General features: G+C 48.1%; 2 protein-coding genes across 18 annotated transcripts in view; one reads left to right on the top strand and one right to left on the bottom strand.

Moving 5' to 3' along the window:
* TP53TG5 (TP53 target 5) overlaps positions 1-12,723 on the top strand; it is an 18,722-nt gene extending 5,999 nt beyond the window's left edge. For 5 of the 15 annotated variants that reach the window (XM_046678562.1, XM_046678558.1, XM_046678559.1 and 2 more), the window contains 5 exons: positions 8,123-8,184; positions 8,441-8,517; positions 9,266-9,340; positions 9,532-9,662; positions 11,399-12,723. In XM_046678562.1, the coding sequence (XP_046534518.1) occupies positions 8,123-8,184; positions 8,441-8,517; positions 9,266-9,340; positions 9,532-9,662; positions 11,399-11,891 (838 nt within the window). In that variant the 3' untranslated portion in view covers positions 11,892-12,723. Of the gene's footprint in view, positions 1-575; positions 2,821-3,702; positions 3,816-8,122; positions 8,185-8,440; positions 8,518-9,265; positions 9,341-9,531; positions 9,663-11,398 lie in introns of those variants that run through there. The other 10 variants (XM_046678564.1, XM_046678563.1, XM_046678569.1 and 7 more) reach the window with 9 other exon arrangements.
* Positions 1-20,937, bottom strand: part of SYS1 (SYS1 golgi trafficking protein) — a 32,995-nt gene that overhangs the window by 9,962 nt on the left and 2,096 nt on the right. For 2 of the 3 annotated variants that reach the window (XM_046678573.1, XM_046678572.1), the window contains exons 3-4: positions 20,453-20,520; positions 18,015-19,243 (exon numbers count right to left, since the gene is read on the bottom strand). In XM_046678573.1, the coding sequence (XP_046534529.1) occupies positions 19,003-19,243; positions 20,453-20,520 (309 nt within the window). In that variant the 3' untranslated portion in view covers positions 18,015-19,002. Of the gene's footprint in view, positions 1-18,014; positions 19,244-20,452; positions 20,521-20,937 lie in introns of those variants that run through there. The other variant, XM_046678574.1, reaches the window with a different exon arrangement.

Below are 20,937 nucleotides of genomic sequence, written 5' to 3'. Positions count from 1 at the left end.
AAAGTGTATTACAGTTAGAGAATTCAGTGCTTCTCTCAGTAACCAGTAAAACAAGTGGACAGAAAAAAAGTAAGGATATAGAAAACCTGAACACTATCGACTAACTTGTTCTGATTGAGACTTTTATAACACTTTACCCAACAACAGCAGAATAAACATTCTTTCAGCTGCATGTAAAACGTTCACCAAGATCCATCATATTCTGGGCCATAAAACAAACCTCAACAAATTTAAAAGAATTTAAATCATACAATATATGTTCTATGACTATAAAAGAATGAAAATATAAATAATAACAGAAAGATATCTGGAAAACATCCCAATACTTGGAAATAAAAAAAAAACAATATTTCAAAATAACCCATGAGTCAAAGATGAAGTCCAAAAGGAAATTAGAAAAATATCTTGCATTGAATAAAACTGAAATGGAGCAGCAGCCACCAAACCAGCTCCCAATGTTCCTCGCCCTCTGTTTGTTCGTACCTTTATGTAGAACTCTGCTACACTGTATCAGCGTTACTCTATGTGACCAATAAGACATGGCAGAAATGATGGTATATCGCTTCCAAAATTAGGATTTAAAAAAAAAGACCACAGCTTCCATCTTGGGTGTGTGTTCTCTCTATCGCTTGGATCACTCACTGGGAGAGGCAAGCTATTATGTTGTCAACAGCCCTACAGAGAGGCCTACGTGGCAAGGCACTGAAGATTCCAGCCAACATCTAGAGAAGAGAGGCCTGCCAGCAGTCACATGAGACAGCATGGAAGCAGATTCGCCGGCCCTGGGAGAGCCTGGAGATGTCTGCAGCCCTGGCCAGCAGCTTGACTGCAACCTGGTGAGAGACTGAGGCAGAACCATTCATCTAGAGCATTCCTGGATTCCTGATGCTCAAAACCTTTGAGGTTTGAGATAATAAATACTTCTTGTTTTAAACTGCTAAATTTTGGGATAATTTGCTGTGCAGCAATAGATATCATATAGAGATTTTGGTACTGGGTTGAGTGCTGCTGTAACAGCTTGAACATGTGGGAGCGGCATTAGAACTGGGCCATAGACTTTGAGAAGAGTGCAGTAAAAGCCTAAAGTGCCTTGAAAAAGTTGTTAATAGAAGCCTCGGGCCTTTGAAAAGGCTGCTGTGAAGGCATAAAAGAAAGTGAGGTAAATACTATTAGAACCCGGAGGAAGAGGAGTTCTTGTTATGTTGTGGTGCAAAGTTTAGCAACCCTGTTGCCTGCAGTAAAGTAGAAAGCAGAAAATGTGTCTAATGAATTGGGTGATCTAGTTAAGGATTTTTCCAAGAAAAGTGTTGAAGTGGCATCTTCCTGCTGCTTATAGTAAAATGCCAGAGGAGAGAGGGAAACCAAAAGCAGCACTTCTCAAGCGAGAGTGATGTGGGCTCCAGGAGGCCATTTGGCAATGTCCAGAGATACTCTTGCTTGTCACAACTGGAGAGGTTACTATTGGCATCTAGTCAATAGAGGCCAAGGATGCTGCTAAATATCCTATAATGCACAAGACAAACCCTCTCACTACCACTGCCTCCCCTGACATCAAAGAATTTTCCTGCCCAAAATGTCAATAGTGCTGAGGTTGAGAAACCCAGAACTAATAGGAGGGACTGTTAAACATGAAGGAGCCAAGACTTCATGGCAGAAAATTCTCAGTCTCTCCAAATGGCAAGTGATGGTAAAATTAAGAAATGGTTTCCTAGCAAAGCTCAAATTCAGAGTATTACTAGGAAAACATGATCCAAAAATGAAACTGAGAAGGTGCCTATAAAATCTTTTGTTTACATCTCAGAAAGATTTAAGGCAATGCCTCAGAGTACTATTTAGTCAGATAAAAGACCTCTAAAGAAATTATAGGTGTGCCTCACAGATGCTGTGAATCAAATAATAGGCATTCTAGAAAGCTTAAAGGTGATGTCCTGTAGCCATTTCAGCAGAAGCCTAATGTAGTGAAGGGCTTGTCTCAAAGAAATTGTGGGCATGGTTTTTGTCTAATAGAGTAGACCTTTTTTATTCACGAAATTCAGAGTGATCCACAAGTTCTTAAAATGATTATGTATCCAGAAACATCTCCAGCTTGGACTTATATGGATGAAGAGAGTATAAAATAAAAAGAGGGCTTCCAGTTCAGAACAAGATGGAGTAGATGCATTCCTCTCTAGACTTCCCACTAAGTACAGCTGAAAGTGCTGGACAACACATAAAACAAACATCAAAAGGCAGACCATCCAGGAACCCCAGTGCTCAAATGATACAGCAGTGAGTCCCTGGGCTTTCTTTTTGCTAGGGTGCTGGCAAAGCCTGCAACCCTGGAACTACCAAAGAGCCATAGACAAAAATTGCCCCTATGAAAAGCCTGTTCTCTCTTGTCAGAGGACTCAGAAAGGGGCACTCCAGCAAGACAGAAATCTTTTGACCTTAAATGCCCCACTCTAGCAAAATCTCAGTCCCAACCTCCATGAGCAAAGGCAGAGGGGAAAGCCTAGACTTTAACGTTTGTCTTGTGGCAACAGGCACCTCTCCCCCTTACCTCCGGGTGGTGGTGGAGGAGGCTGAGTGGGGAACCTGGGCTTCATCCCTGCCCAGCAGCAGTGAGGCAACCATCCCTTTCCCCTACAGGCTGGTGTCGGGGGTGGGGGGGGCGCCATTTGCGAAGCCTGGACTTTCACTCCCACCTGGTGATAAGGAGTTGGTGCCCCTATCTCACTGGCCCAGGTCAGCAGAGGCCTACTAAAACAGAGAATTAAATGAGATCCAGAGTCTCATAACATAATTTCTGAAATGTCCAGGTTATAAATGAAAATAACTCACCATACCAAGAACCAGGAAAATTTCAACTTGGACAAAAAAAGACAAACAACAGATGCCAAAGGATCACAACGATGTTGGAATTATCTGATAAGGATTTTAAAGCAGTCATTATAAAAATGCTTCAACAAGTAATTACAAACATTCTTGAAATAAGTGAAAAAATTAAAAATATCAGGAAAAAAATAGAAGATTTAAAGAAGAAATAAATAGAAATCTTAAAACTGAACAAAAAGTGACTGTACTGGGTTGAATAGTGTCCTCCAAAAATTCATGTCTACCCAATACCACAGAATGTGACCTTGTTTGGAAATAGTGTCTTTGCAGATATAATTAGTTAAGATGAGGTCATACTGGATTAGGGTGGGCACAAAATACAATAACTGGTATCCTTATAAGAAGACTGTGTGAAAACAGAAAAATGCACAGAGGAGAACACCATGTGCAGATGGAGGCAAATGTCAGAATGACAGGTCTACAAGCTAAGGAATGCCAAGGATTGCTGGCAATCAGCAGAAGCTAGGAGAGAGGCATGGAACAGATTCTCCCTTGGAGCCTCCAGGAGGAAACAACACCTTGATTTGGGGGATTTTGGCCTCCACAACTGTGCAAAAATAAATTTCTATTGTTTTAATCTATCATGTTTGTGGCAATTTGTTCCAGCAGCCTAGGAAACTAATACAGAAACCAAAATTTAAAAGAGAAAAAAGCTCACTGGATAGGCTCAATAGAAAGCTAGAGATAACATATGAAAGGATTAGTGAGTTTGAAGATAGAATAGTAGAAATTACCCAATCTGAAAAACAGAGAAAATTATATTTGAAAAGAAAGAACAGAGCTTCAGAAACCTGTGAGACAAAAGATTTAACATTTGTGTCACTGGAGTCCCCAGGTGCAGAGGAAAAAGAAGTGAAGCTGAAAAACATTCAAGGAGATAATAGCTGATGTTTTCCCAAATTTGATGAAAACCTAAACCTACAGATTGAAGAAGCTGAAAGGTAGGATGATTTCCCCTTAGGATCAAGAACAAGGCAAGGATATCTGTTCTCATCACTTCTATTCCACATGGTACTGGAAGTCCCAGCCAGTAGAATAAGACAAGAAAAGGAAATTAAAGGTACTTTAGGGAAATGTAAATTAGCACTACTGTGAGATACCACTACATACATACTAGAATGGCCAAAAGGAAACCCAACCTAATAACACCAAGTGCTGCTGAGGATGTGGAGCAAGTAGACCTCTCACACGTTGGTGGGAATAATAAAATGGAACAGCTACTTTGGAAAACTGTTTGGCATTTTCTTATAAAGTTAAACATACAATTACTCTATGATCCTGAAGTCCCACTCCTAGGTATTGACCCAAGGGAAATAAAAGTGTTTATTCCCACAAAAACCTATACACAAATGCTTTTAGTAACTTTATTCGTAATCACCAAAATCCTGAAACTAGTCCAGATGTCCTTTAATGATGACATAACCAACAGTGGCAGATTTTTGCCGTGAAGAAAGGAAAGAAAAGGAACACAGTACTGATACACTCAACATGTGCAAATCTCAAATGCACTGTGTTAAGTGAAGAAATTTCCAGATTCAAAAGGCTACATATGGTAGGATTCCATTTATATTATGTTCTAGAAAAGGCAAAGCTATAGGAACTGAAAACACATCAGTTGTTGCCAGAGCCAGGAGTGGAGGGAGGAGTTAACTACAAAGAGGCTTCACAAGGGGATTTGGGGGGATTATGGAACCCTTCTATATATTGGTTGGGGTGGTTATACAATAGTATGCACTTGTCAAAACCCATAGAACATACACTAAAAAAGGTGAATTTTATGCCAATAAAGCTAACTTCAAAGAAACTAAAGGACACACTATGAGAGGAAACATAACAAAACTAAAGAGTGGAAGCTCACACCCATTAGGATGGCTGCTATCAAAAAAGAAAATAAGGGGGCTGGCCTGGTGGCATAGCAGCTAAGTTCGCACACTTTGCTTCAACAGCCTAGGGTTCATGGGTTTGGATCCCGGGCACAGACCTACACACCACTCATCAAGCCATGCTGTGGTGGCGTCCCACATACAAAATGGAGGAAGACTGGCACAGATGTTAACTCAGGGCTGATCTTCCTCACCAAAAAAGAAAAGAAAAGAACGAGTGTTAGTGAGGATGGAGAACCCTTGTACACTGTTGATAGGAACGTAAAATGGTGCAGCCACTGTGCAAAACAGTATGGTGGTTCCTCACAAAATTAAAAGTAGAATTACCATATGGTCCAGCAATTCTACTTGTACGTATATATCCCAAAGAATTTAAGGCAGGGTCTTAAAGAGATATTTGTACACCCCATGTTCATAGGAGCATTATTCACAATAGCCAAAAAGGTGGAAGCAACCCAAGTGTCCACTGATGGATGAATGGATAAAAAATACATAGTATATACATACAATACAATATTATTCAGCCTTAAAAAGGAAGAAAATTCTGACACATGCTCTAACATGGATGAACCTTGAGGACATTATGCTAAGTGAAATAAGCCAGTCACAAAAGACGAATATTGTGCGATTCCACTTACAGGAGGTACCTAGAATAGTCAAATTCATAGAAACAGAAAGTAGAAGGGTGGTTGCCAGGGGCTGGGGGAGGGGAAACGGGGACTTGTTGTTTAACGAGTATAGAGTTTCAGTTTTGCAAGATGAAAAGAGTTTTGGAGATGGAGGTGGTGATGGTTGCACAAGGTGAATGTACTTAACACTACTGAGCCGTACACAAAAATGGTTAAGATGCTAAATTTTATGTTATGTGTATTTTACCACATCTAAGAAAAAAAAAGTGGTGGTTTCTCACTTAAGAGGTTTGGATTTAGTCCATAAGGCTTACCAGCTGTGTGTCACTGGGTAAGTCTCTACCCCACAAGTGGTTTTTCCAGTGTAAATGGAATATGGAAAATTGCTTTGGGAGCTATTGCTGGGGTACAAAATGGGGTCATGGAGAACTCCCTGGGCCCCCGGGGATGAACTGCCTAGGTAGGCGCAGCTTCCAAAGGAAGGGAAGCAAGTGAGGGATGAAAAGTCTGGACAGAACAGGATGGCAGAGGCAGCAGGGCCAGGCTCTCAGCGCCGAATCCAGCCGCCCTGCGTCAGTTGCCAGAGCCCTTCAGGGCCCCCTGGACCCTCAAGACAAACTCCTATCTCCTCAGCCTGGTGATCAAGCCCTGAGGGGTCTGTGTCCTGCTCACTTCTCCAGTTTCAGCCACTGCCACTCTCAGCCCATATTTTCTACACAGAAACATACAATAATTCCCTCCTACACCTGTGCTTTTAAAATTCCCTCTTTCAAGAATGCCCTGCCCACGTCACACCCATTTGCCTAGCCAGCTCCTACTCCTCCTTGTTTCCTCATCACCCTCTCTGTGAAGACTTCCCTCAACTCCTCAGGCTACTCCTCTGGGTTCCAACAGCCCCCAAGATTACCTTTATCCTAGATAATGCTATTTATTTCACTTTTTAAAAAAATACTTATTGGGCATCTGTTATCTGCCAGACACTATTCTAGGCTCTGGGGTTTATCAGTGAATAGAACAGAGAAAACTCCCTGCCTGCAGGAGCCATACTCTTAGGGGTACTGGCAGACCCTGGGCCTGTGACCTTCTTGTGGGGAGGCATGCTCTGCCTATAATGTTGTTGTCCTCAGTGCCTTGCACACAGTGGGTCCCCAGCTCTTGGGGCTGAGTGGCAGGTGTGGATGACTCTGATGCAGCCTGCCAGGCACAGCCCAGAAGAGTCCAGCTGCTAAGAGCTGAAATTGTGCTGGCATGGAGAGGGCTGCCTGAGCAGGCAGAGGAGCCAAGGAGCACTGGGGTAGACAGGAGGGAGGGGGGGAGAGTGTCCTTTGTGTCTTCCCTCCCGAGTCACCTCCTCGGGTTCTTCCTTGGGCCTGGCATGTTTAACCACCCCCTCATCTTCATCCTAATAAGACAGTTACATGTGAGAAGCTGTCGCACAGTCTAGGCCCGGTGGATCCCTGCTGGCAGGGCTAAGCACTCACTCTGCATGCACACGTCTCCACCCCAGAAGCAGTGTGGTACAGAGCCGTTCCCACATTTGGTTGGGTATCAGATTGGCTGACTGAATGGGGTGGTGCCTGAGATGCTGTTTTTCACAATCTTCAGATTATTCTGATGCAGCCAGCCAGGCAGATTATTCAGAGCAGCCCGAGTCATTAAAGCCTGCCATGATTCGTCCTAACCCTTTACCATAACTCCCTCTCTGCCCTCATCTCCTGCCACCACCAATCTCCCTTCCCTCACCTGGCTTGAGCCTCTACTCCAGTCTCGCCCTGTTGGTGAATCTGCCCCATTCCCCCCTTTCTATGTAGCAAACTTTGCCCCTTCACTCTCCCTCTCCCCTCTGCCCTGTTTACCTTTCAGTAACATAAACACACATTTCCAGCTGACGTACGGTGGTGTGCTGGAACTGACTCATAAGGCTTGCAAAAGCCTATTACATTTTTAGGAACTCTGCTGGCTGGTTGTTAAGCATAGCCATCATTAAAAGTCAAATTACACAAACTTAATTAAATTAATGATATTAAAAACAAAGGCGAAAATGCTCAAACTCATCACTTTCTCATTTTTTACTACCTTCTACTATTATCTATGTTCTTCAGAGTCTTTACATCTGTAGAAATATAGTAGAAATATATAGTAGATAATGGTATGATCCTGTGCATTACTGTTCAACTCTGTGTTCATTGGTAGCTTGAAATAATCTGTGGTAGGAGTACTCACACCACAGAATTAGGTAAATGTGATAAATCAGGTTTGGATTTTGTTGACTATATAGACGAGGGGTGGTGATGGGTCAAATCTGGCCCGTGAAGTATTTTTGTGAGTAAAGTCTTATTGCAACATATCCATGCCCACTCATTCACATACCATCTATGGCTGCTTTCACACTACAAGAGCAGAGTTGAGCAATTGCAACCCTATGGCCTGCATAGCCTAACATATTTACCATCTCACCCTTTACAGAAGAAATTTGCTGACTCCTGCTCTAGCCCTAAGAAAGTAATGGAGGAGATGTTAATAATGAAGATTAAATGTAAACATGTGTCCCATCTATAGCCGTTATGTTGTACATAGCAACGCACACCAAAAAAAATAATAAAATTGAGAAAATATACTTCCTGTATTTGAAAAGTGTGATCCAATACAGCAAATAAGTCCATCATGTCATCGACGAATGAATGGAATTCCACTACCTTTGTTCTTTCACTTTTTCACTTTCTTCTTACTCTTTAGTGTAAATGAAAATATCAACATCCATGTTGGAACTACACTTATTCATCAATTTACAACTACAGGTGGGTTATGGATACAAGAGTTAGGCAAAATTCCAGAAAAGTATACTGTAAGAATTAACTGGGTTTCTGGAATTTACAATAAAAATTAGATTAGATTTAGATTTAGATTTTGATTTCTATCAGTAAAATTTATCATAAACACACACTTCGTTTCAGAGAGCCAATTATTAAACATTTACAAGCGCACACACACTGTTTTCTTCCCCCTCCACTAGAATGTAAATTTCTTGAAGTTAAGAAATTTCTTTTATTCCAGCACTTAGAGCAGCTCCTGAATGTAGCCAGTGCACAGTCAACAGAGGTGACCAGGATGAACAGATGAGCGGTGACCAGGTGACCAGGGAACCCCTGGTTTCATGGGTAGACTGTCAGACCTTAGGTTTCCAGCTCCACCATTATCTACCTATGTGGCCTTGAGTAAATTAACCTCTTTGAACCTTGGCTTCTTCATTAAAAAAGAGAGAATAACCCTCTTCCCTCGCAGGGAGGTGGTGACAATATATGCCTTTGCCTGGCACCTACTAGGTTTCTTCGCAGGTGGGAGTTTCCTCCTCACCGCCCTCCCCTGCCACACACACATTCCTTAGAGACCCAGCCCTGCTGCTGTAACACATTTCAGTGATGTCACAGCTCCCCTCCCTGGGAGTTCCAGCACAAGCATCCTGATGCCCAGCCTGAGTGCTGGCTGAACTGAGAGGGGCAGGGCGCAGGCAGTGCCTGGTACCAGTCTTGCTCCTTCTGTCTTTGAGGCCTCACAGCCCCAACATGAGTCCATCAGCAAAGAAGAGGCCCAAGAATAGAGTGCTTTCCAAGGTTGGACTTGGGACTGGACCTGGGGGGCCCTTAACAAAGAGTCCAACCACATCCAGGGCGGGGGCCTTCTAGCAGGGGGGAAAGGGAGAGGTGAAGGGTGAGGGAGGTCAGGAGAGTTAGAATGGTCTCCCCATTTCTGCCCCCAAACCCAGGTGACAAAAATCCCAGTCTAGTGTTGCTCAAACCATGCTCAGCCAAATGGAAAGGCACAATGGAGGTGTTCAGGGGGATTCCTCCTGTGTTCGTGCTCTGTCTTTCTGTCTCTCAGATGCAAGATAAGGAATCACAGGACAAGAGTCAGCAGCCTGTCAGCAGAGTAGTTGAGCAGAACCGACTTAAAATGGTGAGATGCCCCATTTTGGTCCCTGTGTAGGAGAGCCTGAGCTCCCATGTAGTGCTGTTCCTGACTGCCAGGCTGAGTGACCCGAAAGGAGTCACCAGGCCAAGCCCTGAGCTGAGTTGAGCCAAAGTTTGGGTCGGGTGTGGGAGGCTATCCCAGGAAAGCTGAAGCTTCTGTTTTTCTGACCTTTGCAGTTGTTAAAAAACTTGTCGCTCTTGAGGCTATTCAACAGCTCGAACCCCCGGACCCGCGAACTGTATAACCTGGCCAAAAGGTGTTGGAATTCACTGCTCAGAGTTCCAAAGATCCTCAGGATCTCCTCCGGGTGAGCTCGGCCCACCCATGGCCCCCCAGCGTGGACCCACTAGCTATCTTTACTAGGAACAGGCACTGTGCTAAGGTATTTAGAAAACTTAATTTTCACAAAGGTTTTATGAGAAAGGTATTTATTGGCCCTGTTTTACTGATGGGGAGCTGAGGCTCAAGAGATAAAGTGATTTGCCCCAGTGAACTGAACTGATGAGTGGCAAAGCTAGGATTTGAAGCCTTCCTGCCTGATATCAGAGCTGTGGTCATAACCAGAGTCATAATCATCCAATTATGGGACTAACCACCACCTGGGCCACTGAGCAAGAGGGGCCACTCCTCCTTCTCCCCCTCTCAAATCAACAGAACCCAGAGATTCACCTGCAGACCAGTCATCTTGCTGAGGCTCAGTTTCCTCATAAGTCACAGCAGAATATTAAGAAAGCTAACATTTATAAAGCAGCTGCTGGGGCCAGCCCGGTGACATAGTGGTTAAGTTCATGTGCTCTGCTTTGGTGGCCCGGGGTTTACCAGTTCGGATCCTAGGCGTGGACCTAGCACCACTTGTCAAGCCATGCTGTGGCAGGCGTCCCACATATAAAATAGAGGAAGATGGGCACAGATGTTAGCTCAGGGCCAATCTTCCTCAAAAAAAAAAAAAAATAATAATAATAAAGCACCTGCTAAGTGCCAGGTACTATGCTAAGTACTTTACAAGCATTTTCCCATTTAGTTTATTCTTCACAACAATCCTATTAGGCAGACAAAATTATCCCAGTTTGACAGATGAGGACACTAGGCTCTGAGAGGTTAAATTTCTTGTCCCCAATCACACAGATGGTAAGAGGCAGAAGGGAATCTGAACCCCAGTTTGTCTGTCTCGAAAGCCTGTATTCTCCAAGCCGCCCTGCCGCAGCACTGCCTCCTACTTTGCAGGACTGTTGTGAGGGTTCTGAGCCTGACACAGGGTGGGCACTCAATCAGTGGTGGCCATTATTATCGTCAGTATTGTCATTATCTTGAGCTTGAGGCCTCATCCCTCTCCACACACACTCAGCTAGGACAGTGCTGCCACTTTGCAGGGGACCAATCTATTATCGGCACCTTTGGGGAAAGTCTCCTTCCAGCATCAGTACGTCTGGTCAACTCTAGCTCTCTGCACTCCTCTCTCTGAGTTGGCCTCCCTGATGCAGGCAGTCGGGAAGCCCTGAGCCAGAAGGGTCAGGCTCATCTAGTCCCATAGTTTTCCATCCTTTTAAAGCAGCAAACCTCTCTTCAAAGATCTGTCCCGAAGCCCCAGTTGTGTTGTGTGTGGGAGGAGGAGTTATCCTACCCTGACCCTGCCCCTTGCGGGGGGTGGGGGGGGGGCAGCATTTGAGATGACTCCTCAGAACCCTAAGGTTTCTTGGAACACCAGTTGAAACAAAACACTGGACTAGTTCACCCCCTCAACTGAAATCCAGAGGCAGAACCCGAACCTAGTGGCTGATGCATACGATATATATTCCTGGGTGTTCTAACTATCAGTCATTGCCTTTCACCTTCCCCAGCCTCTCACATCCCTTCTGCCAGTACTTGTCACACCCCCTGCCCTGGGAACAAGGCCTCTGGGTGGTCGAGGATTTTCTTTTCAGGCCCTCTATTGCTTTCTTAACAGGCTCCCCTGAGCCGGCTACATAGCACCTGTCTCAGGGCCAGGCTAGAGGACCAGGGCCTTAGTCCTGCTCTGCTCACTGCCATTCTTCTCCCTGTCAGGAACAACGATGCCTGCAATAAAGTGGAAGAGCACAATGAAGAGCTCCAGGAGGCTAGGAGCTCCAAGGAGACACTGGAGTCCAAGAAATTCGAGTCCATAGAGGAGCCTAAGGAGATGGAGCCCAAGGTGGGGGTGGGGGAGACGAACAAGGCCCAGCAGTCACCTGCAGCAGTGCTACAGAAAGAAGAGCAGGCGGAGCCTGAGGTCCCAAAGACATCGAGGGATCCTGGAGCCCAGGGGAAGCAACCCCCCACTGGGGGCTCCCGAGTCTTCCTCCTGAAGACCCTCCAGCACAGAATTCCCAAGGAGGACACAAAGCAGCTGGAAGCTGCTGACCAGTGGGTCTGGTTCGAGGGGCTGCCCAAACGAGTCCACCTCCCAGGGCCCCGGGTGATGTGCAGATCATCCGCCCTGCGCTGGGTCAAGCGCTGCTGCACCCGTTTCTGCTCTGCATCACTTGAGCTGCCTATGTGCCGTTCATACAGGGTGTGACAACGCCACTGCCAGGCCAGGGTGAGATGCAGGCCCCAAGCCAGGCCTAGAGCTGGGCCCCAGAATCAGAGGGCTTAGGATCCAGAGTCTTGTGGGCTGTGGCTGGCAGTACTGGGAGGCCCTACCTTCAGGCCCAGAGAGGAAAGCCCAGAGAGGGGGAAGCCATTGACCAAGGCCACACAGCAGGGTAGTGGCTGGGCGTGGGCCTCCCAAGATCCAACTAGGGACTCTGGGGAAGGAGAGGCACTGGGAGTGTGGGTTCTGAGTGGGGGTCATTGCATTGCCTGGAGGCCTCAGGAGGGGCCACAACTGCTATAGCTCAGAATCTCACAGTTAGAAGTCTGAGTAAGGAAGTTTCAGGATTTCTAAATGTGAGAGGAGGGGGAGTGGTCAAGCAGAGCTCTGCCACATCCCATCCCCTCAGACCAAATCATCTCTCCATTTGTTTTGTTCATGCTTCAAATAAGATTCACCCTGAACAAAAAGTTCCTTAGCGGGAAAAAAAAAAAAAAGGACGAAAATACTCCAACCCCTCCATGAGAGCACTGAGGTCCCAGGAAAGGAAGGGAGTGATGGGTTTGGGGGTCCAGCTGAAAGACACGCTTCCCTTCGCAAAACCCATATCTCCAGCCTGCCAGACACAGCAGCGCCCGGTCCCTGAGCCCTCTCCATGGACGGCAGCGCCCCCTGGGGGCAATCTTCGCGCCTAACTAACGCCGAGGTCTCTGCCCGCAGGTGGTGCGACCTTGGAGGGGGAGCCACAGATGTGAGGAGAGGGAGGAGACCGCTCAATCATCCGAAAGGGAGGGTTGGGAGGGAAAATTTTGAAGAAGTCTACAAATAAAATCTCCCATATGGCACTGAAGAATACTACCGCTGGCTCTGCCTGTGTGTCTGGGGCAGGAAAGGATGGAGGAATGAGGCCCTCAGCGAAGGTGGGGAGGGAGAATGTGCATCACGACTTCAGCCTTCTTCCACCTCATCCCCAGGCCCCTAAGGTCAGTCCAGAACCCAGAATAAAGAAGCCAGCGACCGGTACCCCTCCCCCACCTCCGCGAGCTGGCCTCTGGAGTGGTGCACTTTATGAAGTCACGGGGGGGGAGGGGGCATTTGTCGGGTGCTTCCTGGTGCCAGGTGCCTCACAATAGCCCTGCAAGCCAAGAAGACGAGGAAACCGCGGCGCCGAACCGGCAAGTGACCTGCCCAGGCTCACACAGCTAGGAAGTGGCGCAGCAAGAACTCCTGATATAGGTCTCCTGGCTGCTCCCCGTTCCAGTTTCCGAAGGAAAGAAAAAGACGCAACGGGGCATCGGGTCCGTCATGCACCGGCATTGCGACCTGATTAGCGCAGGCCCAGGTGTCAATAAACGGATGTCCGCTGGGCCTCGAAATGTACCCCACCTGGGTCAGGAAAGCACCGAGTCAGGCGGAGAGTTGGTACTGCGTCCCTACTGCTCCCGTGTGACATGACACGTGCCACCCTCCAACCCTAAGCCCTGGTCAACCCCAACCGGTCGGGGTCACTCTCAGTCCGTAGGAGCCATAGGACCCCGAACATGCAGTTGAGAAAGGAAAACCCGGGGAGCGCGGGCGTTCTCCGGACGAAGACTATAATCCTCCGTATTCCCCAGGAGCGGGCTGCGCGGAGTGGGCGCCCTCGGGAACGCAGCGGAGCCTTCGAGGGCGTAGAGCCCTCAGCCCCGCCCCCGGACGGAGCTAGGGCAGCGATGGAGATCGCCAGATTGGGAGAGAGGGATTGGAGGGGCTGCCTTTGAACCCGCCCGCTCGCACCCCTCCTCCCCACTGGCGCTCAGCACCGTGACTGGGCATCCGGGGGACTGGCGCCGGCAGAAAACGGAACGCGTTTCCTCCGGGGCGGACGCGGACGGGTGAGCGGGGCCCCGGCGTGGGACTGCTCTGCGCGGCCCTGCTCAGCGTCGGTGAGGCTGCCGGGCCTCCGCGGCGCGCCCCCCAGCTCCCCCGCCGGCCGGCGTCCTGGCGCTGCGCCTCCAGCCCTACTCGGCATCCCTCCGCCCCCGCCACGTCCCGCGCGACCTCCAACCCAGTGCCCTCCGCTTCAAGCTGTCTTCCAGTTCAGCTTGCACCCCAGCCCATGTCCTGAGCAGTTTCCATTTCAGTTCCCTTGCTGAATGTCATCCGTCTCATAACCTTCAGTAACCTCTCCTCGGTCTTTCGTCTCAGACACCTTCCATTCCATCAACGCGCGCGTGAACTCCTGGCCTGCACACTATCAGTGGCGGTTAGAACAGCGCGCTCCCAAGCCAAATCCCAAACCCTGTCGGGGGCCCCGCTCCACTAGTCTTCGTGGGAGCTGCCCAGGGAGCCCCAAATGGGGGCTGGAAAGGCGTGGGCCTGGGGGAGACTGGCAACTTCCGCTGTGCCCCATAGGGAGCCAGAGCCCGCCAGGCTGCCCGCTGGTAATGCCATCAAGGAGCCGTGCGCCTGTGTGCCTAGGCTGGGACCCAGCATGGCCAGGGCGCCCGTGCACTCCTTCCAGCTTTATTCCCACCGGCACTGGCACTTGGGCCTTGAGCAACCTGCCTCCCACAATCGCAAGATTGGGGTCTCCCTGCTACCACACTCCGTTTGTTTAACCACCTCAATCTGAGGCTCCCTCTTGTGGGCTCAGTTAGATCCTGATTTGGGCGGGAGGCTGAGCGGATCTCACGGATCAGAAACCACCCTGGAAATGGCTCCCTAACAGTCAGCTGGGGGAAAAATTAACTTTTAAGGGTTTGAATGAGTGACTTTTAACAAGTCACGTGACCTCTCTGAGACTATTTCATCTGTTTATAAAGCAGGGATACTAATATCCATTCCAGACGGCTTTGAGTAAACCAGGTTTGATGTAGGTGAAGCCAGTTTGTGGGGTGCTGAACAAATGTTTGGCCTTTTTCCATGCCCGTTCCCTGGCCCTGCACCATAAGAAAGCCCCAGGCCAGTACTGGCCCTGTTTCTCAATTATGAGCAGCTGCCTAATTACCTACCTTTAAAGAACTAGTTGCTTGTTAAAAAGCCAGTCTTATGTTCATGTTCACAACCTTTTGCTAAAATGGCATCCAACAGAGAGACAGACTGGTCTCTCCCCCATCTGGATCTTGTCCCTCAAACATGACTGGAACATGGAAAGAGGATGAGGCTTTCGGGGCAGACAGGCCTAGCTTCCTATCAGCTGTGTGATGTTAGGGAAAGCTGTTTGCTCCTAATCCTCAGTTTGTCTGCAAAATGGAGGAAATAATGGTGCCCACCTCAGTGGATCAAGTAAGAATATACATACATTACTTTGCAGCACACGGCACATAGGAACTCAAAACTTGGTGGCTGTACTGAGATCACGGGCAATCATGTCCCCCATCTGACAGCTGAAAACACTGAGGCTCAGAAGAAAGGTGTCTCCTCTGTAAAATGGGGGGTGGGGGGGAGAGTGGTCGCCCAATAACTACAACTGCTTGAGCCAGCCCGGATGGCCTAGTGGTTAGAGTTCGCTGTGCTCTGCTTCAGTGGCCTGGGTTTGGTTCCCAGGTGAGGAACTATCCCACTTGTCCGTCAGTAGCCATGCTGTGGCAGCAGCTCACACAGAAGAACTAGAAGGACCTACAACAAGCATATACAACTATGTACTGGGGCTTTGGGGAGGGAAAAAAAAACTTAAAAAAAATAAATACATAACTACAACTGCTTAGATTTACGGGTCACTTCCTGTGTGCCGGGCACAGTGCTAGGTGCTTTACACGTGACATCTCACCGAATCCTCACAACCACCCAGGGAAGAACTACCATCCTCATTTCACAAACGAGGACACCAAGGTAGGAGAGGTTAAGTATCTTATCCAAAGTCTCACAGCTGGTAGCGGGACTGCAGGACCTCACCCTACGCTCCGCTGCAGCTCTCTAAAGCCTTCTAGCATCGGACCCCTAGGATCCCCACTGACCGGCCCAGGGAGTGGAAGAACAGGAACTAAAACTCTCGGCTCCCTCTACCCACTCTTCTCTCAATACTGTTTTTACCCCCCTTTGCTACTTTCCTACAGAAACCCTCAAGCAAGACGGTGGCTTTTAATTCCCTCTCCACAGAGGGCCTCTCTTGGGACCTTCATCCACTCCTACAACCCCTGCCTCTGAGGCTCTGTGGTCCCTGGGCTACAGATACAGGGAGGAGTTCCACACCTGCACACTGACTGCCCTCTGGGACTGCCAGGAGGAAGCTCTCCTGATCTGAGAGTTATTGAGGAAAAAGCCTACGAAATTCTGCTTCCAGGGGAGCCTGTTTGAGCCATGTACACCCCAGGACTCAGGGGGACCTGGAGCTTCCCACTCTGCCCCCTGGTGTCTGCTGGCTGCCATCCTGGACCCCGTTTGGCTCTGATCTGGACAGGGCTGCCTAGAACTAGGGGTTAGAGGCACCCTGTGAGCTAGACATACCTTTCTCCTTTCCTGTCCTCCGTCCAGGTTACAGACTATCCTGAGCCCCAGCTGTGCAATAGTCTCCACTTCTCCTCCTATTGGTCCAATTTCAGGCAGTGGGTGGGATGAAGGAAGGTCTAGACTTCAGACTCATAGAAAGTCAAGAGACACACCAACTCAGTGGTAGGATGGAGGTAACTTTCTGATCTAGGTACTGTCCTTTATGCTTTGGAAATAAAAACATTCCTTACATTCCTATGTTCACTTGGAAATCTGTGGCCCTATTTAATGTACCATGTATCAGTTTTTCTGAGAAAGCCAGTAACGTTTATAAAGCACCATACATCCTTAGTATTTAAAACAATACAATAGGGTGAGAACGTATAGAGCGCAGAGTGTTTAACCAATAAGAACTCAGACATCCTTAACTATTAATGTCTTCTGAATGAGTTTGTTAATGTCATGACTGGAGCCCAAATCCTGGCTCTGCCAGCTCCTAACATGGAACCTTGGGCAAGTTTCTTAGTTTCCGCATCTGTGAAATACAGCTGATATTCCCTACTTCAGAGGGTGGTTGTGAAGATGAAGTGAGGAAGTGGACATAAAGCATTTGGCCCACTGCTGGACATCTATTTATTAAGCAGTCAGTAGATGTTATTACTAAAATGACAAACATGTCACTGCTATCGCCCAGTTCTCTCTGGAACTTGCCTCTAGACACTGCTTTTATTGTTACTTTAGAAATCATAAAAAATATCATTAAGATCATTTTTTCTAGCTCCAACTGTCATTCAGCTCAGTCACTATATTACTGAAAAAAAAATTTGGCTTCCCTGACTTTTGGCAGTTTCCTGAAAATCAAATTAACACTCGAGGGGCAGAGATTTGTCATCAGAGAAGACAGGCACAACAGGCACGAGCCCTTGAAGGAAACTCCCAAGGAGATGTGCCAACCAGCTGGAGCAGCCACCACCGCAGCTGACCAGGGGAGACGGCAGCCACATGATGCGAGTCCTCTGATGCCTTTCTCAAAATTAGTCACATGTCTTCAGGGTTTGTGGTGTCTGGGGGAAATCCACACACCCAGGAGGAGCCATCTCAGCTGGCCTTACCTCCTGGACTTGGCAGCCAGGATTAGTCCCATTAACAAGCTGCTTCCTTCCAGTTTGGCCAGAGCACCCCGAGTTACTGAGGTGTCTCACCCAGCACTTTCCCAGTCTCTGCCCAGGCATGTTCCTCTTAAAGCTTCATCCTGTCAGCCTCAACTCCCTACTCTGCAGGGCTGGGAGCCAGGAAGCTAGAAAGGCTTCATGAGGAGAGAGCAAAACTCCCCGTCTGTGTGTCCCTAACATTGACACCTGAAAACTGACAGCTCTCTTGGGCAGGATCCAAAGAGGAATACCATGGTTTCCATGCAGAAATGGGTCTAGACCAGTGCGTTCCACCAGACACGTTCAGAAGTCACCGGCAAATGGGGAAGGAATCCTGAGAGTCGTGGTGGTTCACCAAGATGTCAAACAGGAGGCTGTAGGTGGAGGGGGTGGGACACAGAAGTCCCCAGTAACTTTGTATTTTAACCAAATGGAGGAATAACCTGGGGTTCAGGAAAGGAGACAGTGGCCTAGCAATTCTTGATGCCTAGCTGCTCTGATCTCTCACAGTTCCAACCATGGCATTACAAAGCAAGTCGAGGCAGAATCATGGAAAATACTGTATTTATATACATAGGAAGGACAGCTGCAAGCCCCTCACAGAGGACACTCCACCCCAAAGAAAAATCTTAGCAGCAAATTCCTATCTCCCTTGACACTACCAGAGCAGGTTGAGCTGGAAGGCTGGGCTTCCTGTCTCTGGGCACCCATCATACCCTTCCTGTTACAGAATTCCAAATAAGGCAGGAAAAAGGAACTACTGCCAGAACCGAGGTCCAGTGGGAGCTGGGGTGTCTGATCATTCCTAGAGAATGGGCAGTGACTCTATCATGAGGGTCAGGGTGGGGGCGATGCTGAGACTCCTCTTGGGGTCCTAAGGCTGGCCTTGTTGAAAGCTGGCAGCAGGGTGGGAACTCAGTAGAGAACTGGAATAAAGTCGGTCATGGGTTCATGGGTGCACGTGCACAGGCATGTAGCGGGCCACAGGTTGTGCATTTTCCTTGTGCTTGATGCCTCCATCTGCCATCCTCTCCCTGACAGCAGCTGAATATTTTGTACCTACAGTTCTTTCTGTGGCTATGGATCCAGAAACCAAGTGTTTCTCCAAACAGAATAGCTGCGGTTCAGCAACACGGCAAAGGGAGCAGCTGTCCCAGGGAGGTAAGACAGATGACTAGAAGAGTGGTTTGCTCCAATCAGATATCCTTGATTTTTTTCTTTTTTAAAATAACAGGCTGGTGATACATATGGTGGCTCAAGAGTGACATGGTTCCAATTCTGTTATTACCCTGAAAGAGGTCCCCTTGCTGACCTCCCAGATACTAAGGCTTCAGCAGTCAGAGGCCATTCTTGCAGCTGTGACCCTGACTGCTACCTGCCTTCTTGACGGGGCCTCACTATCTCTCCCACACCAACGGAGACTTCACATTTCCAGGGTTCCTCTCAGCCTGGGCTGGACCTCATCTGGAGGGTCTAAGCAGCCCAAGGTGTTGGGGGTGGCCAAGTGCCCAGCAGGGTGTCCAAAGGACCCGATTCTAGACATTGGATTTAGGGGCTGAGTTGAGGGGGATCTCCTTGAGCTCCGTCCGCATGCACAGGTACTCCCCGATGACAGCCATGAGTGCAATGCACACGATTTGGACCAGCCACCAGGTCAGCGCCGAGGGGAAACGGGAGCTGTAGAACCAGCAGCCCAGGAGGTGAAAGAAATGGACAGTGACAGTGAAATCCAGACACTGCTTCCCTCGTCGGATGAAGTACAGCAAGCCCAGGGCACTGTGGGGAGAGGACAGCAGTGAGTTGTCACTGGGTTGTCCTGGCCTTAGGTTATTTCGGGGAGTGGGGACAATCAGGATGACAGCATAGTGGTCAGAAGCAAGCGAGATAAGTGTGAAGCAAGGGTTCCATTATTAGATGCCTAGAAGAACCTGACAGGTAATGTTGAGAGTGAATCAGCCTGGGGAGAAGAAAAACAGACTATGAGCTTGATAAATGGCAACCGTCACTCAGGGGGACCCTAGGGATCAGGGGGGATTGTGGCGCCCTGAAGCACACATGTTCCATCTACAGTGGGGACAACAGTTACTTGCAGCTGGGCAAATCATCAGGCTAGAAGATTGGCCTGGAATCAATCATCTTCCTATTTTTCACGAGAAACCAGAAATCTGGATTTTTTATATAAAATACCCTGATTTTCAACTAAGTGAGAAAATTTTTTGAACACCATGCATGGGCTGACCACTTTGTAAGCCAAAGAGAATGTATCTAGGACACAAATTTAGGTCAAAGTCAGTCCACCAGTTTTCAGCCTCCAGTGTAAGGTCAAGAACAGTAACATGCAAGGCACTGCTCTAAGGACTTCCTGTGAATTAGCTCATTTAATCCTTACAACCATGAAATGGATAATATTATCATCTCACTTTACTCACAAGGAAACTGGAGCTTAGACAGATTAACTTGTCCACGGTCACTAGACTAGTGGTAAAGCTGAGATTCAAAGCCAAGTGAGTCTGCCTCCGGAGCCTGAGCTCTTACTCACTATGCTACACTGCCTCTTAAGAGACAGGCAACGGTCATGAGATCTTAGAGGTTACCCAGTGAAACCCTCTGTGTACAGATGAGGAGCCTGAGGCCCAGAGAGGGGGAAAGTAACCTGGCCAATGGCACAGGGACCAAGAATAAAACCCAGTTCTCCTGACTTCCAGTCCAACCGTTTCCTCACCTCGTCCCACATCAAGGAGGTGATCTGAGATGGAAGCTGTCCCACACGCAGCGTGCACAGAGTGACATCAGAGCTTTCCAGCTAAGTCAAAACCACAATGGAAGGAGCTCTATGATGGAGCCAGTCCCAGAACTGGCCTCTACCGCCCACTTCAGTCCACCACTCCCCAGGAACAAGTGCCAGCCTGTCTCATGTCCAAATATAGGAAGTTAGTGTCAGTGCTAAGACCCCAAAAGCTGGATGGCAAAACTGGCGATACTCACCAGGTGAGGGCGTTGAGGATGAAGGACATCATGGAGAGCCGGCCTGGAGGGGTGGAGAAGCCCAGGATCTGAGGGGGAATCACAAATAGAAATACGCTGGAGAGGTGACTTGGCAGAGCCTCCCAAGGAACAAGCATTCTTCCCAGAGCACAGAAGACAATAGCCCCCTTCATCTGTATGGCAGCCCATTTCCAGCAAGGTGCTTTCACAGACATCCATTACGGTATCTCATCGGACCCACTGCAGCAGCTAGGAAGGGATTATTATCCTCATTTTACAAAGGAGGAATAAAAACTCAGAGAAGTTAAGTAACTTGCCCAAAGTGATACAGTAAGTAAAGAGCAAGAGTAAGGTCCAGAACAGGGTTCAGCAAATTATGGCCCCAGGGGCCAGGCACCTATTTTTGTAAAAAAAAGTTTTATTGAAATACAGCCACACCTATTTGCTAGTATTGTCTACGGCTAGTACAGTGGCAAAGTTGAGTA

The sequence above is a fragment of the Equus quagga genome, chromosome 12 (genome assembly GCF_021613505.1).
Source record: "Equus quagga isolate Etosha38 chromosome 12, UCLA_HA_Equagga_1.0, whole genome shotgun sequence".
Lineage (NCBI taxonomy): Eukaryota > Metazoa > Chordata > Mammalia > Perissodactyla > Equidae > Equus > Equus quagga.
The sequence above is the reverse complement of the archived record's forward strand: the minus strand, read 5'-3'. Positions and strand labels throughout refer to the sequence as shown.